Source organism: Lissotriton vulgaris, chromosome 11 (genome assembly GCF_964263255.1).
Source record: "Lissotriton vulgaris chromosome 11, aLisVul1.2, whole genome shotgun sequence".
NCBI classification, from domain to species: domain Eukaryota; kingdom Metazoa; phylum Chordata; class Amphibia; order Caudata; family Salamandridae; genus Lissotriton; species Lissotriton vulgaris.
In genome coordinates, this window is record NC_141699.1 from 524,089,089 (window position 1) to 524,102,766 (window position 13,678).

The 13,678-nt window shown below is 48.5% G+C and overlaps 1 protein-coding gene across 1 annotated transcript in view; it reads left to right on the forward strand.

Annotated features, from left to right (window-relative positions):
* The window catches only part of LOC147683099 (zinc metalloproteinase-disintegrin-like VLAIP-B), a 4,305,256-nt gene extending 4,297,242 nt beyond the window's left edge, over nt 1–8,014 (forward strand). Inside the window, exon 20 of the mRNA XM_086942498.1 lies at nt 7,875–8,014. Within this exon, the coding sequence (XP_086798624.1) occupies nt 7,875–8,014 (140 nt within the window). The remainder of the gene's footprint in view (nt 1–7,874) is intronic.
* The last annotated feature ends 5,664 nt before the right edge of the window (nt 8,015–13,678 follow it).

Genomic DNA, 13,678 nt, shown 5'->3' on the forward strand with positions numbered 1-13,678 from the left:
ACCCTCGCCCAGAACCAACCCACCAAGACCACCAACTCAGACACAGCCGCCCGCAACTTCAGCCAATGGATCGACCACTGCGCCAACACCCTCGCCCCACTCAAAAAACCATCCAACAGCCGCACCTGCAAGAAAGTGGGTTCTCCGAGGACCTCCAAACAAACATGCCGGAAGCTGGAGAAGAAATGGCTCCACGAACAAACACCAGACAGCCACGCAGCCCACAAGGACGCCACCCGCAAACACCACCACCTCATCAGATCAGCCAAGAGATCGTCCTTCAAAGCCCACCTGGACAACAACGCACACGATAGCAAAGAACTCTTCAGCATCATGAAGGAACTCTCCAAACCCAGTGCCAGCGCCAACGACATACCGCCCTCACAAGAACTGTGCGACTCGCTGGCCACCTACTTCCACCGCAAGATCGCTGACATACATGACAGCTTCAACACCTTGACCACCCCGACAACGCCAGACCCCACCCCACCGGTGAACACCACCCGCATCAACCGCCTTACCTCCTGGACCAACGTCAACAACGATGAAACAGGCAAGATCATGGACTCCATCCACTCAGGATCACCGTCAGACTCCTGCCCACACCACATATTCAACAAAGCGGGAGAAGCCATTGCACCTCAACTTTGAAAAGTAATCAACCTCTCCTTCGAGACAGCCACATTTCCGGATAGCTGGAAGCACGTCGAGATCAACGCCCTCCTCAAGAAGCCCAAGGCGGACCCCAAGGACCTCAAGAACTTCCGACCCAACTCTCTGCTCCCATTATCGGTGAAGGTCATCGAGAAAGTCATCAACACGCAACTGACCCACTATCTTGAGGACAACAACATCCTAGATCCATCCCAGTCCGGTTTCCGTAGAAACCACAGCATCGAAACAGCCCTCATCGCAGCCACAGACGACATCAGGACCCAAATAGACATTCAGAGAGACATCAGCCCTCATCCTCCTGGACCTGTCAGCTGCCTTTGGCACGGTCTACCACCGCACACTAAAGACACGCCTCCAAGATGCCAGAATCCAAGAGAAGGCCCTGGACTGGACTACATCCTTCCTCTCCGGCAAAACCCAGAGCGTCCACCTCCCCCCTTCTGCGCTGACGCCACCAACATCATCTGCGGCGTACCCCAGGGCTCCTCCCTCAGCCTGACGCTGTTCAACGTCTCCTTGGCCCCCCTCGCTCACATCGCCAATGCCAGCATAATCCTAACATCATCTCCTACACCAATGACACCCAGCTGATCCTCTCCCTCACCAAGGACCCGCACACCTCCAAAACCAACCTCCACAAGGGATTGAAGGACGTCGCCGAATGGATGAAGAACAGCAGACTGAAGCTGAACTCGGACAAGATGGAGGTCCTCATCCTCGGATCCAACCCCTCAGCCTGGGACGACTCCTGGTGGCCGACCACGCTAGGAACAGCACCGACACCCACCGACCACACATGCAACCTGGGAATAATCCTCGACTCCTCCCTCTCCATGCCCAAACAGGTGAACGCTGTCTCCTCCTCCTGCTGCAACACCCTCCGCTTACTACGTAAGATCTACAGGTGGATCCCCACCAATACAAGAAGAACAGTGACCCAGGCCCTCGTCAGCAGCAGGCCTGGGTGTGTTACCGCTACAACGCATCTTTTACAACGTAATGCTGTTACAACGCAGCTATTACATCGCAAATACCATTACAATGCATACCATTACAACGCATGGCATTACATAGCAGATGGTATTACAACGCATACCATTACATCGTAAGTATTGGTAAGTATTTAATTTTTATTTTTAATTTTATTTAATATGTTATTATTGATTTAATTATTATTAATTATAAAAAAATATTTATTTCGTTTTTAAATATTATAAATTAAATATATTAATTTAAGTATTTTTTAAAATAAGTATGAGTATAGGAGTATATGTTTTGGGGTACTGATGTATATGTTTTGGGGTGTTTGGGTATTTTTAGGTTTTAGGGCAGTGTTTGGGTTTTGGGGTACAGGGGTGTTTTTAGGTTTTAGGGCAGGGTTTGGGTTTTGGGGTACAGAGGTGTTTTTAGGTTTTAGGGTAGGGTTTGGGTTTTGGGGTACAGGGGTGTTTTTAGGTTTTAGGGTAGGGTTTGGGTTTTGGGGTACAGGGGTGTTTTTAGGTTTTAGGGCAGGGTTTGGGTTTTGGGGTACAGGGGTGTTTTTAGGTTTTAGGGCAGGGTTTGGGTTTTGGGGTACAGGGGTGTTTTTAGGTTTTAGGGCAGGGTTTGGGTTTTGGGGTACAGGGGTGTTTTTAGGTTTTAGGGCAGGGTTTGGGTTTTGGGGTACAGGGGTGTTTTTAGGTTTTAGGGTAGGGTTTGGGTTTTGGGGTACAGGGGTGTTTTTAGGTTTTAGGGTAGGGTTTGGGTTTTGGGGTACAGGGGTGTTTTTAGGTTTTAGGGCAGGGTTTGGGTTTTGGGGTACAGGGGTGTTTTTAGGTTTTAGGGCAGGGTTTGGGTTTTGGGGTACAGGGGTGTTTTTAGGTTTTAGGGCAGGGTTTGGGTTTTGGGGTACAGGGGTGTTTTTAGGTTTTAGGGCAGGGTTTGGGTTTTGGGGTACAGGGGTGTTTTTAGGTTTTAGGGCAGGGTTTGGGTTTTGGGGTACAGGGGTATTACGACTTTATATAAATTAAATTTATTAAATTAATTGTATTTAATTTAATTAAATTAATAACAATATTTACAATTATTAATTTAATTGTATTAATAAACGATTACAATTAAATTATATTATTTAAAAATGTTTAATTAATTAAATTCTTTTAATTTTATTAAATATAATTATATTATGTATTATTTATAACTTAATTAAATTATAATTATATTTATTGTAATTAATTGCATTATATTATTTTCTATTTATAAATTTTTTATATATCATTAATTGTATTATTTAAAATATATTAAATTAATATATTATTAATTTAATTGTATTAATAAACGATTATAATTAAATTATATTATTTAAAAATGTTTAATTAATTAAATTATTTTAATTTTATTAAATATAATCATATTATGTATTATTTATAACTTAATTAAATTATAATTATATTTATTGTAATTAATTACATTATATTATTTTATATTTATAAATTTTTTATATATCATTAATTATATTATTTTAAATTACTATAATTAAATTAATTACTGTTTTAAAAATGTTATATTATTTTTATTATTTTAAATTAATTTAATTAACTTTATTACATTTTTTAAAAAAAAGATATACTTACCTATACTTACGATGTAATGCCATGCGTTGTAAAAGTATCTGCTATGTAATGCCATGCGTTGTAATGGCATGCATTGTAATGGTATTTGCGATGTAAAAATCGCGTTGTAACGGAACGCGTTGTAATACATCGCGTTGTACTGACACCAATCCGCAGGCCTGACTATGGCATTGCACTCTATACGGGTACCCCGGCCAAACACCTGCGACGACTGCAACACATTCAAAACGCCTCTGCCCGACTGATCCTCACGTCCCTCGCTGAAACCACATCACCTCGCACCTGAGAGACCTACACTGGCTCCCTGTCAAAAAGAGGATTACCTTCAAGCTACTCACCCACACATACAAAGCCCTCCACAACACGGTCCCAGCCTACCTCAACGTCCAACGCAACTTCTACACCCCACCCGCCAGCTCCGCTGAGCCAGCCTCGCCCTCTGAGCTGTCCCCCGCATCCAACGAGCGACCGGCGGCGGCTGATCCTTCTCATTCCTCGCCGCCAAGACCTGGAACACCCTCCCCACCCACCGACGGCAGACCCAAGTCCTGCTCACCTTCAGAAGACTCCTCAAGACCTGGCTCTTCAAGCAGTAGCAGCACCCCCACCCTTCAGCGCCTTGAGACCCTCACAGGTAAGTAGTGCGCTCTATAAATACGATTGATTGATTAATTGATTGATTGACCAGGGAAGGCCTCCAAGGGCTGCTGCACCTATTGTGCCACCCTTAGAGGCCCTGCACCTTGAAACCCACACACTGCCTTGCAGGCTGCGTGTTTTGGTGCAGAGAAAAGTGAAGTGTCGACTTGGCACACATCCCTGAAAACCATGCCTGCAACTCACTACCTGCCCCCTAGGGAGGACCCCCCTCTAGTAGGGTGCACAAGCCCTTAGGTGAGGGTACAGTGGGATGAGCCCTGTGCCCCAACAGTGTCTAAGTCCATTCTTAGACATTGTAAGTGTAGTAAAGCCATAAAAAGTATATGGTGTAGGATTTGGTCATTACAAACTCCACAGTTCCTTAATGGCTTTACTAAAACCTGAGAAGTTTGGTAACAAACTTCTCAACACATTAAACCCACACTGACACCAGTGTGGGATTTAATGTAAAATACACCCAGAGGGCATCGTAAAGATGCCCCCAGAAAGATGAGTGGCCCTGGTGTGGTTCCTGATTGGCTACCCACCATTTGTCACCACCAGACAGGGTTCTGGACCCCTGGGTAGAGAGCCTCAACTCCTTGTGCCAAGAAACAAAGTCCATCCTGGGCAAAGTTGTCAAGCTCCCCCCCCCTAGGATGGGCTGGGTCCATGAAGGGAAAGCTTCAAAGGCCAGCCGCCTTTGCAAGCTGTCCCTACCTTTTGCGGCCCACAGCAACTGGCTCCCCCCGTTTCTGCCCCCCACTTTGATGGAGGAGAATCAGTGGAAAAACCAAGCTAAGAAAAGAAGTGTGCCCACCTTTGCCAACCTCACCCCTCAGGTGTGGGAGGCGAGGTGAAGCACAAATATGAGTCCCCTCCATCTCGAAGATGAGGGGACCCAGCCAATTATGACGAGGCTCATGCCTCCTTCCCACTGGAGAGTTGCATGTTAGGTGGTGTACCCACCCCAAGATAGGGACCCATTGGTCCTGACCTGCACCCACCTTTTAACGCCCCTAAATTTAGTATTTAAGCTCAACCCTGAACCTTTCCTTCTCAGATTAGAGGAAGATTAGAGGAAGAAAGAAGAAGGACTGAAGAGCTGTGTGATAAAAGCCAGGATTCCAGTAGTTCCTGTAATTTAAGCTTTATTTAAGTAGTCACCCACATAAACACGTCTTCTCCGCTGTCTTCCTCGAGTCATTTCTCCATTTAGTTATGGTGGATCTCGTGTGGATGTTGTTTGATACACAGTAGCCACGATTGTATTCAAAGGAAGGGAAATGGTTGGGAAGGTTTATGTGGCAGTGAGGGGGGATAATCTTCAAGGATGGAGGCATCAGCTTGATTTGGGCATTATATTAATTCCCAATGCCAAAAATCTGAATCCTTAACGCAACATCAGCTACCAGAGTTCTGATTCTATTACAGAAGCAATAAATAACATTCCAAGCAGTAATTACAAGTAAATTACAACACAGTGCTCACTCAGGATGAAGAAGACACTTACCGCTTTGGCTCCAGTGCTACTTGCCTGTCCCAGCTTCAACCTGCCTACAGCAAGAACCCAAGCGAGTCCAGCAGCCCCTATAGCCCAGAGGACCTGCCCTGCAACCAGCTTTAAGGCTCTGTCTCCTTTGATCACTGGATTTGCTCAAGCAAGACTCACCTACAGAATCAGGATCCAGGCAGCTCTGCGATTTTTCTCCATTCTGCACCCAATGCCCCGGCCCGTGTTCGAGTGGCCCATCACCAAGAGGAGGTCTCCCCAGTGATCCTGACCCGGGATCTGTTGATCCCCGACCTCCTTCAAGCGAATGCCTGCAGCCTCAACCTGAAGAGTCCCCCGAATTCGACCAGAGCAGGTAAAAAAGACCCAACGACGAAAGTCACCCCTGCACCTGAAGCCCCATGTCTTTGGGTAGCCCAATCAACAGTGTCCAGGCATCCCCAAGAACTCAACTTACCTCTCCAGCCAGTAGTCACCTCCAGGAAATCTCCCTGCCCGAGCCAGCAGCATCTTTTCTGTCCCCATTGGAATCCACAGGGTCCCCAAAGTCCACTTACCACACTGCACCTAGCCTCCCCTGTGCAGCTGGTGGTGCAGGTCCTGTGCTGATTATTGGCCCTAGTAGTGCTGACCTTGACCCCAGAAGCTTCGCTCCCCCAGCCAAGTGGCCTACTCGTAAGCAATCCCTGACGAACGCCCATTTGGCCCCATTAGCTAACATTGGGCCCCTGCACTCTGCACCCGGCCGCTGCAGTGCAATTTGAGTGCCTACCTAGACAATGGGGAACCTTGGCCCTAACCCCCAAAACTCCCACCCATAAGACCATTACTTACCTTTGAAACCGATAACCAGTTTTCTTCCATAAGACAATGTTGCGAGTTTTTGTTCCAAAAATGTTGTGTTGCACTGATTTTTGTATGAAAGAAAAAGCAACTAAATTGTAAACCCTAAAATGTCTTGCTTACCTTGTATTGTGAGATCCTGGCGTGGTATCTAGGCATGTTACCCCAAGTAGTCGATGTAATCCAGAAGTAACGAGAAAGTAATCCAAAGTAATTACTGTGCAATTTAAACTGCTTTTTGAACCAATACAAGCCTGTAATGATTGTAAATCGATTCCCATTTGCACTTCTTGAAATGTTTTATAATGGAAGGTATATTTTACCTACCTGTACCAAGTACTGCTTGGTTCTAGAAATAAAATACAAGCATACCTTTTTTATACATATCCCATTGGTCTGGATTCAGTCTCTGAGAATGTGCCTTCAGTCTTGATTGAGGTAATACAATGAATGATTAACAAACCCTCCTGATACCCCTAACTTCTCGCCCACACTAGCACAAAGAGAGCAGTTAGTACTTATCTAATTTAGCCTCTGTTATACATCTGGAGTCTCCCTGGACTCTGCGCACACTATACCGTACTTTGGTATAGTATACACAGAGTCAGCTTCCTGCATTATCCTTTTTCAGTTTTGCTTGTAGATTCACTCCTGCTGAGTCAACTGTGTATACTATTAGTTGCAACAGTATCTGTTACAACCAATTTGATGATTAGGGGCCTGATTTATATTTCAGCGTATGGGTTACTCTGTCACAACAGTGACAAATATCTCGTCCGACGAATTATACATTTCATTATATCCTATGGAATTTATATTTTGGCAGACAGGATATTCATCACCATTGTGATGGAGTAACCCGTCTGCTAAGATATAAATCAGGCCCTAGATGATTTAGAGTTTGACTGACAATGTAATCCATTGCAAAACCTTACGTTTCCCGTTGATTCAGCACCCATTGACTCCATCAACAAGAAAGCTTCCTCCAATGGCCCGAAGAAGTACATGCCATCAGAGGAAGGACATTACACCTATTTTGAGTGGACGGTGTAATGTCTTTTTTAGCTGTCCGTCATCACCTGAAAAATCCTGTTTTTTTCTTTTTCATAAATAATCCCCCACTTTTGGAGTTGGTCTAGTGAACAACTATCAAAGCTGATAGCAGCCATCCACCAAGCTTTTTCTTACATTAAAGTTAACCAATGTGAGGGTGGTTCCTTTCAATGTACAGAGATGTCCATTGGTCTGGATAGTCCATCATACCTTAAACCAGGCACTCAAGGCCCTATTTAGAATCTGGCAGATGAACTATTTCATCAAACGGTCATAGATATCCTCTCCACCATATTACAAGTGCCATAAGCTGTAATGCTCTTGCAATAATACAGGTGAGATATCTCTCATATTTTGACAGAGTATCCCATCAGCCAAACTCTAAATAAGGTCCTTAATCTGGATAGCAGTTGCCAGCATCCTTAATGTGGTTGTTAAAGTTAACCCTTTAAAATCAAAGGAACTGCATTACAAAACACAAATATGTAAAATGGTCTTATATCTCATTTTTGAATTATCTTTTCTTTTCTTTTTTACAGAGGCAGAGGCAGAGGCAGAGGCTGTTGAGTCTAGCAATTCACTGCCCATAGGATTTGGCGTTGCTACTCCAGTGGCGGCCATCTCAACAGCTGCGTTAGTATTTAAAAGAAAAGTAATTGTTGCATTTTTTAAAAAGTAAGTGTATTTGCTTTTTGGTCCCATAAGTATTAGATATTTGAAATATAACATTTACAATAGAAATATTGTAGTCCCATATTGAATAATGTGAAGAAATGTCATTTTACTACTGACTTTTCGAGCCATACTTCAGTATTCAAAATCCCGCCCCCCACAAACCCCCCCCCCCCCCCGTTTTGCCAACCCTGCTTCTCTCTCCTTGTCTTCCTGATGTCTGACCTCAGGACGCAAAATATCTCCCTTTGAGTGATTTGCTCTTTTATTTAACAGCCTGCCTACTGTATATCGGCATGTTCTATTTTATCAACTGAAAAGGCATAAATGCAACAGGATTGAATTCCAAGCTATGCTAATTACAGGGGCATTTCATAAAACCATTTTGGAGTATCCAGGACTCTTTTATGTACTCTTGCATACCTTTTTTAATTAACCCCCAAACCTTGTTTATAGTAAAAAAAAAAAAATAGACAGGCACCTGAAAAGTTCTTTAAGGCACCTTAAACTCTGTATTAGTTAATAGCTCCACTAGCTAAGCTCTGAAGTGCAAGGTCTACAGCACTGGCAGCAAGGCACACGCTGCTTCTCAGTGCCCTCAAAGGGGAAAAAAATTGATTTAAGATTTTCTGTTTAACCCCTTCGCTGAGGGGCAAATTCCCCCGCGGTGCAAGAGGGGGCGGGGCTGGGCGTGGGGCTGCCATACTGAAGACAAAATTCAATTACCCCTCAAGGAATCATTTGATTCAATGTAATTATTCATAACAATGTCACCTTCGTGATCAAAAATTAACTTTGAGCAGGAAACAGTCAACCAATGCCAATAGCTGACTGTATCAAAAAACAAGTTTTATTCTTGTATTCACTTTTTTCTTATTGTATTTTCTTTATACTAGGCAACACACACAAAACTGAAAATTACAATTGATTACAGTCGTATGAGATCACCTTTTGCCAAAATTATGGACTTTTGAAATACCACAATATGTAACAAAATCACAGTCATACGTGTATTTGTGTGCACTCCAATTACAACATATAAGCAAAATGGTGATACAATGTCGACGTTTCGGTCCTCCGTTGGTCTATACGATCCTTAGGACCATCATCAGGACGATGTAGTTGCACATGTATATATCGAATGAAAAAACAAGCTTAGACTTTAGTGTTTCGCCTGCATATCAATATATAATCGTGTTGCTTTACACAGCTGAACAACAGATAGAACCACGTAAACCAGACTACTCAGTGGGTGAGAAAGACAAAAGCACTCCAGTGTCACACACCAAACCAAGTGAAAAACCATGTGAAAGCTTATTACACACTAATTAAAAACATATTAAAAACATGTCATCTGAACTTAATGTAGCGTGTATTCACCATTAGAAAAAGTTTTTAAGGACTGACCCGATGAAATTTCCACCTGCACTAATCAAATTCTTTGCCCTGTCAAATTATATATGCATTTATTAAACTATTAGGAGCCATTGCGGGTAACCTGAGCCCTACTAGAAAAAGGCATAATAATAGACCCATTAGGTGGTTTAACTGAGATCGCTCAAGTGCAAACTGGAACCTGAAGAAAGTCCTCCACACCCACCCCAGAAATCGTGATGAGATCTATTTTTGATAAACAACTTTATTAGGTTTTTAAATTGCAAATGGGTGTTAACAAGATCTAGGCACATAGGTGAACAATCGAGCAAGTCAGGATCTATGCAGGGATGAGTCATTGAGTCTCTCTCGGTCTACGTTATGAATTTTGCAGATCACAGGTGCAGCCCCTTCCCCATACCCCTAATATTTTTGAGGACAACCTCTCCTGTTGGGCACACCAGTCAACTCCACTTTGCCACTTTGCGAAGGTGGGGGTTCATATATGTAGCCACAATGTCACGTTTAGCAACCAGGAGGGCTGAACACAGGAAGGTTTTCTTGGCTCTGATGCCGCCGGCCCCCTCCATTATCCCCAGGAGGATCACGTTGGGGGATAGAAGAACTGCCCACCCCAGGACCTCTGCCAATTCTCGCACCATTGCTGCCCTGTATGTTTATATCTGAAAGAAACACGTTAGTGTTAGATTCCTTACCTTAGAATATCCCCAGGCGTCAGTCTGGATCCGGAAACTTTTGCGTAGCAGTACTTCGACACCACTCGTCGGGCTCATCAGGTAAGAAGCACAAGAAGTCGGGGCGTCGTCATTGTACCCCCGACTCCCCCCGACGCTCGCGCGATGCGGCCGGGGGCTCGGGAGACCCCAACCCCGCGGCTCCGCTAGAGTCGCCGGGGCGGCCTGCCTCATACCCTCCGGTCCCTGGGCACGGCGCGACGCCTGAGGAGATCGATGCGTTCCTCATGGCCATGAGGGCGCTCGGTTCTCCGACGGGGCCTACGGCGCCTTCGGGCCCAGTGCCACCGTCTGGGGGCCCTAGCGGTTCGGGTGTCCCTGCCTCGGCGCCGTCGGGTGCTCCGGCGCCGCCGACGGCTCCGACCCCGGCGCCGCAAGGGCCTTCGGGATCGGCGCCGGCTGGTCTTTCGGCCTCTCCGGCGCCGTTACCATCGGGGTTACCCCCGACGCCGTCCCCGCGCGGCGCCGGTTCTCCGGTGCCGGCTCCGGCCGGCAACGGGGCTCCGACGCCGGCTCCGGGTGGCGCCGTCCCCTTACCTTCCCCGACGCCGGACGCGGAGTCGGACCGGCGTCGCTCGACGCCGGGCTCGGCGCCGATGGGGCCCATGAACCCCGAGGAGCCGGTCTACATCGTTGACTCCGAATACGGAGAAGATGAAGAGTTCGGTGAAGGTTGGGAGGGGTCCGAGGACCCTCTGTCACGCGAGTGCCAGTATGACCCGGACTGGACAGGTGACTTGGGGGATGCCAGTGGTCTGGACGACTCTCCTAACCCTGGTTTGATCTCTCCTCCTTCTGTGGCATCGGTGGAGGGAGCTGCATATTCTGTGGTGCTGATGAGGGCTGCCAAGGCCTTACACCTTGAGCTCCCCGTCGCGGCCGTGAGGCCTAACATCCTCACTGAGGTCTTCAAACCGCTGTCATGCCCACAGGAGCCACTGCTGCCGTTTATTGAAGCCTTGTCGGACGTTCTGTTGGGCACGTGGTCCAGGCCCGCTTCAGGTGCGCCTGTTGATCAGAACGTGGCCAGGCGCCACCGTCCTTGTCCGGACGACCCCAAGTTCCTGTCTACCCACCCCACTCCTGAGAGTCTGGTGATCCAGGCCTCGACCTCCCAGTCCGCATTCCCGTCGGCCCCGCCCGACCGGGAATCCAAGAGGTATGACCAGTTTGGCAAGAAGGTCTTCTCGTCCATTAGTTTGGGCCTGCGGTCTTGCAACACCGCTTGTCACTTGGGCCGTTACACCCACTCTGTGTGGGATACGGTCGCGGAACTGCTGCCAGAATGCCCCATGGAGGTGCGGGCAAAACTCGGTCAGGCTGTGGCTGAGGGCCGAGATGCAGCGAAATATTCGATACGGTGTGGTCTTGATACGACCGACTCGCTGGGCAGAGCTATGTCAACAACGGTGGCGATTCGTCGCCACGCCTGGCTGAGATCCGCCAACTTTTCGGCAGATGTCCAGAATACATTGATGGACATGCCGTTCGATGGCTGTCACCTGTTCGGTGACAAGGCGGACCACGCGCTGGAACGCTTCAAGGACTCCAGGGTCACGGCCAAGTCCTTGGGTCTCTCGACCCAGCGTCAGCAACCGGGTTCGTTTCGTCCCTTCGTGGCCAAGGAAGGGGCGCCCCCACACGTGCTGCCAGCCACGCGACGCAACAATCCTTTCAACGCAGTGGCGGCCGTGGAAACCGCCATGGTGGCGGTCGGGGACAACGGCGGGGTCAGACCACACCTCCCCCCGCAGCATCTGCCTCAAAATCCTCCTAGTCCGTGCTTTCGGCCCCATGTGACGCCAGTGGGTGGCAGGGTTCGCCATCACCACGCTCACTGGCGCACGATCACTTCGGACAGGTGGGTGCTGCAAATCGTCCGAAGGGGCTACTCCCTCCCCTTCGAGACCACTCCTCCAGCCATGCCACCGCAGAACCACCGTGTGTCGGGGGACCACTTGACACTTCTGCAGGAGGAAGTTACGGCCCTCTTGGCCAAGGGGGCCATCGAGCGCGTTCCTGGGCCAGAAGTAGGGCGTGGTTGTTATTCCCACTACTTTCTGGTACCCAAGAAGGACAAGGGGGGCCTACGTCCTATCTTGGATCTAAGGAACGTCAACGGCTTCCTCCGGAAGGAGAAGTTCAAGATGTTGATGTTAGCTCAGGTCTTGGCTGCTCTAGACCCACAAGACTGGATGGTAGCGTTGGACTTGCAGGATGCCTATTTTCACATCCCCGTCCTGCCGGCCCACCGGCGTTACCTGCGGTTCACGGTAGGCCAGGAGCACTTTCAGTTTATCGTGCTTCCCTTCGGCCTTACCAGCGCCCCACGGGTGTTCACAAAGGTGATGGCGGTGGTCGCAGCCCATCTGCGCAGGTTGGGGGTTTCAGTCTTCCCCTACCTAGACGACTGGTTGTTGAAGGCGGGCTCGCCCCAGACAGTCGTCCACCACCTTCAGATGACGGCAGACCTCTTGCACGACCTGGGGTTCTCCATCAATGTGCCGAAATCACACCTGTGTCCCTCTCAAAAGCTCCTTTTCATCGGAGCGGTTCTGGACTCGGCGCAGTTTCGGGTTTATCCTCCGGAACGGCGGGTTCGGGATATTCAGGCTTTGATTCCCATCTTTCAGCCGCTATCCCGGGTTTCGGTCAGGTTGACGCTGCGGCTGCTGGGACTGATGGCTTCCTGCATCCTTCTGGTGCATCACGCCCGGTGGCGGATGCGGGCTCTGCAGTGGGACCTGAAGTTTCAGTGGGCCCAGCATCAGGGCAACTTGTCCTACCACGTCTTGATCTCGGAGGGCACTGCGAGACAACTGCAGTGGTGGCTTACGGACCGCGATTGGGTCAGAGGCAGATCCCTCTCCCTTCCCCAACCGGAGCACGTTGTCGTGACGGACGCGTCCCTCCAGGGCTGGGGTGGCCACTTGGGAGAGGCAGAGATCAGAGGCATCTGGTCTCCGGCGGAGTCCCGGCTCCATATCAACCTGTTGGAGCTGCGGGCGATTCGTCTGGCACTGAAGGCATTCCTCCCCTTTGTCAACGGGAGTGTAGTGCAGGTGTTCACCGACAACACCACCGCCATGTGGTACTGCAACAAACAGGGCGGAGTGGGGTCGTGGACCCTTTGCCAGGAGGCTCTGCGCCTCTGGCAATGGCTGGGACTCAGGGCGTGACTCTGACGGTTCAACACCTGGCAGGTTCCCTGAACGCCAGGGCGGACGAACTCAGCCGTCGGTGCTCGATGGATCACGAATGGCGTCTGAACTCGGACGTGGGGCAAGGCATCTTTCTGCAATGGGGAGAGCCTTGGTTAGATCTATTCGCCACAGAAGAGAACGCACAATGTCATCAGTTCTGCGCGTTGGAGTTTCCAAGACGGCACTCGCACGGCGACGCCTTTCGGCGCGAGTGGAGTTGCGGTCTGTTATACGCCTTTCCGCCTATACCACTTCTGCCCAGAGTGCTGAAGAAGATCAGGCGCGACCGGGCCCAGGTTATCCTTGTGGCTCCGGACTGGGCTCGAAGGTACTGGTATC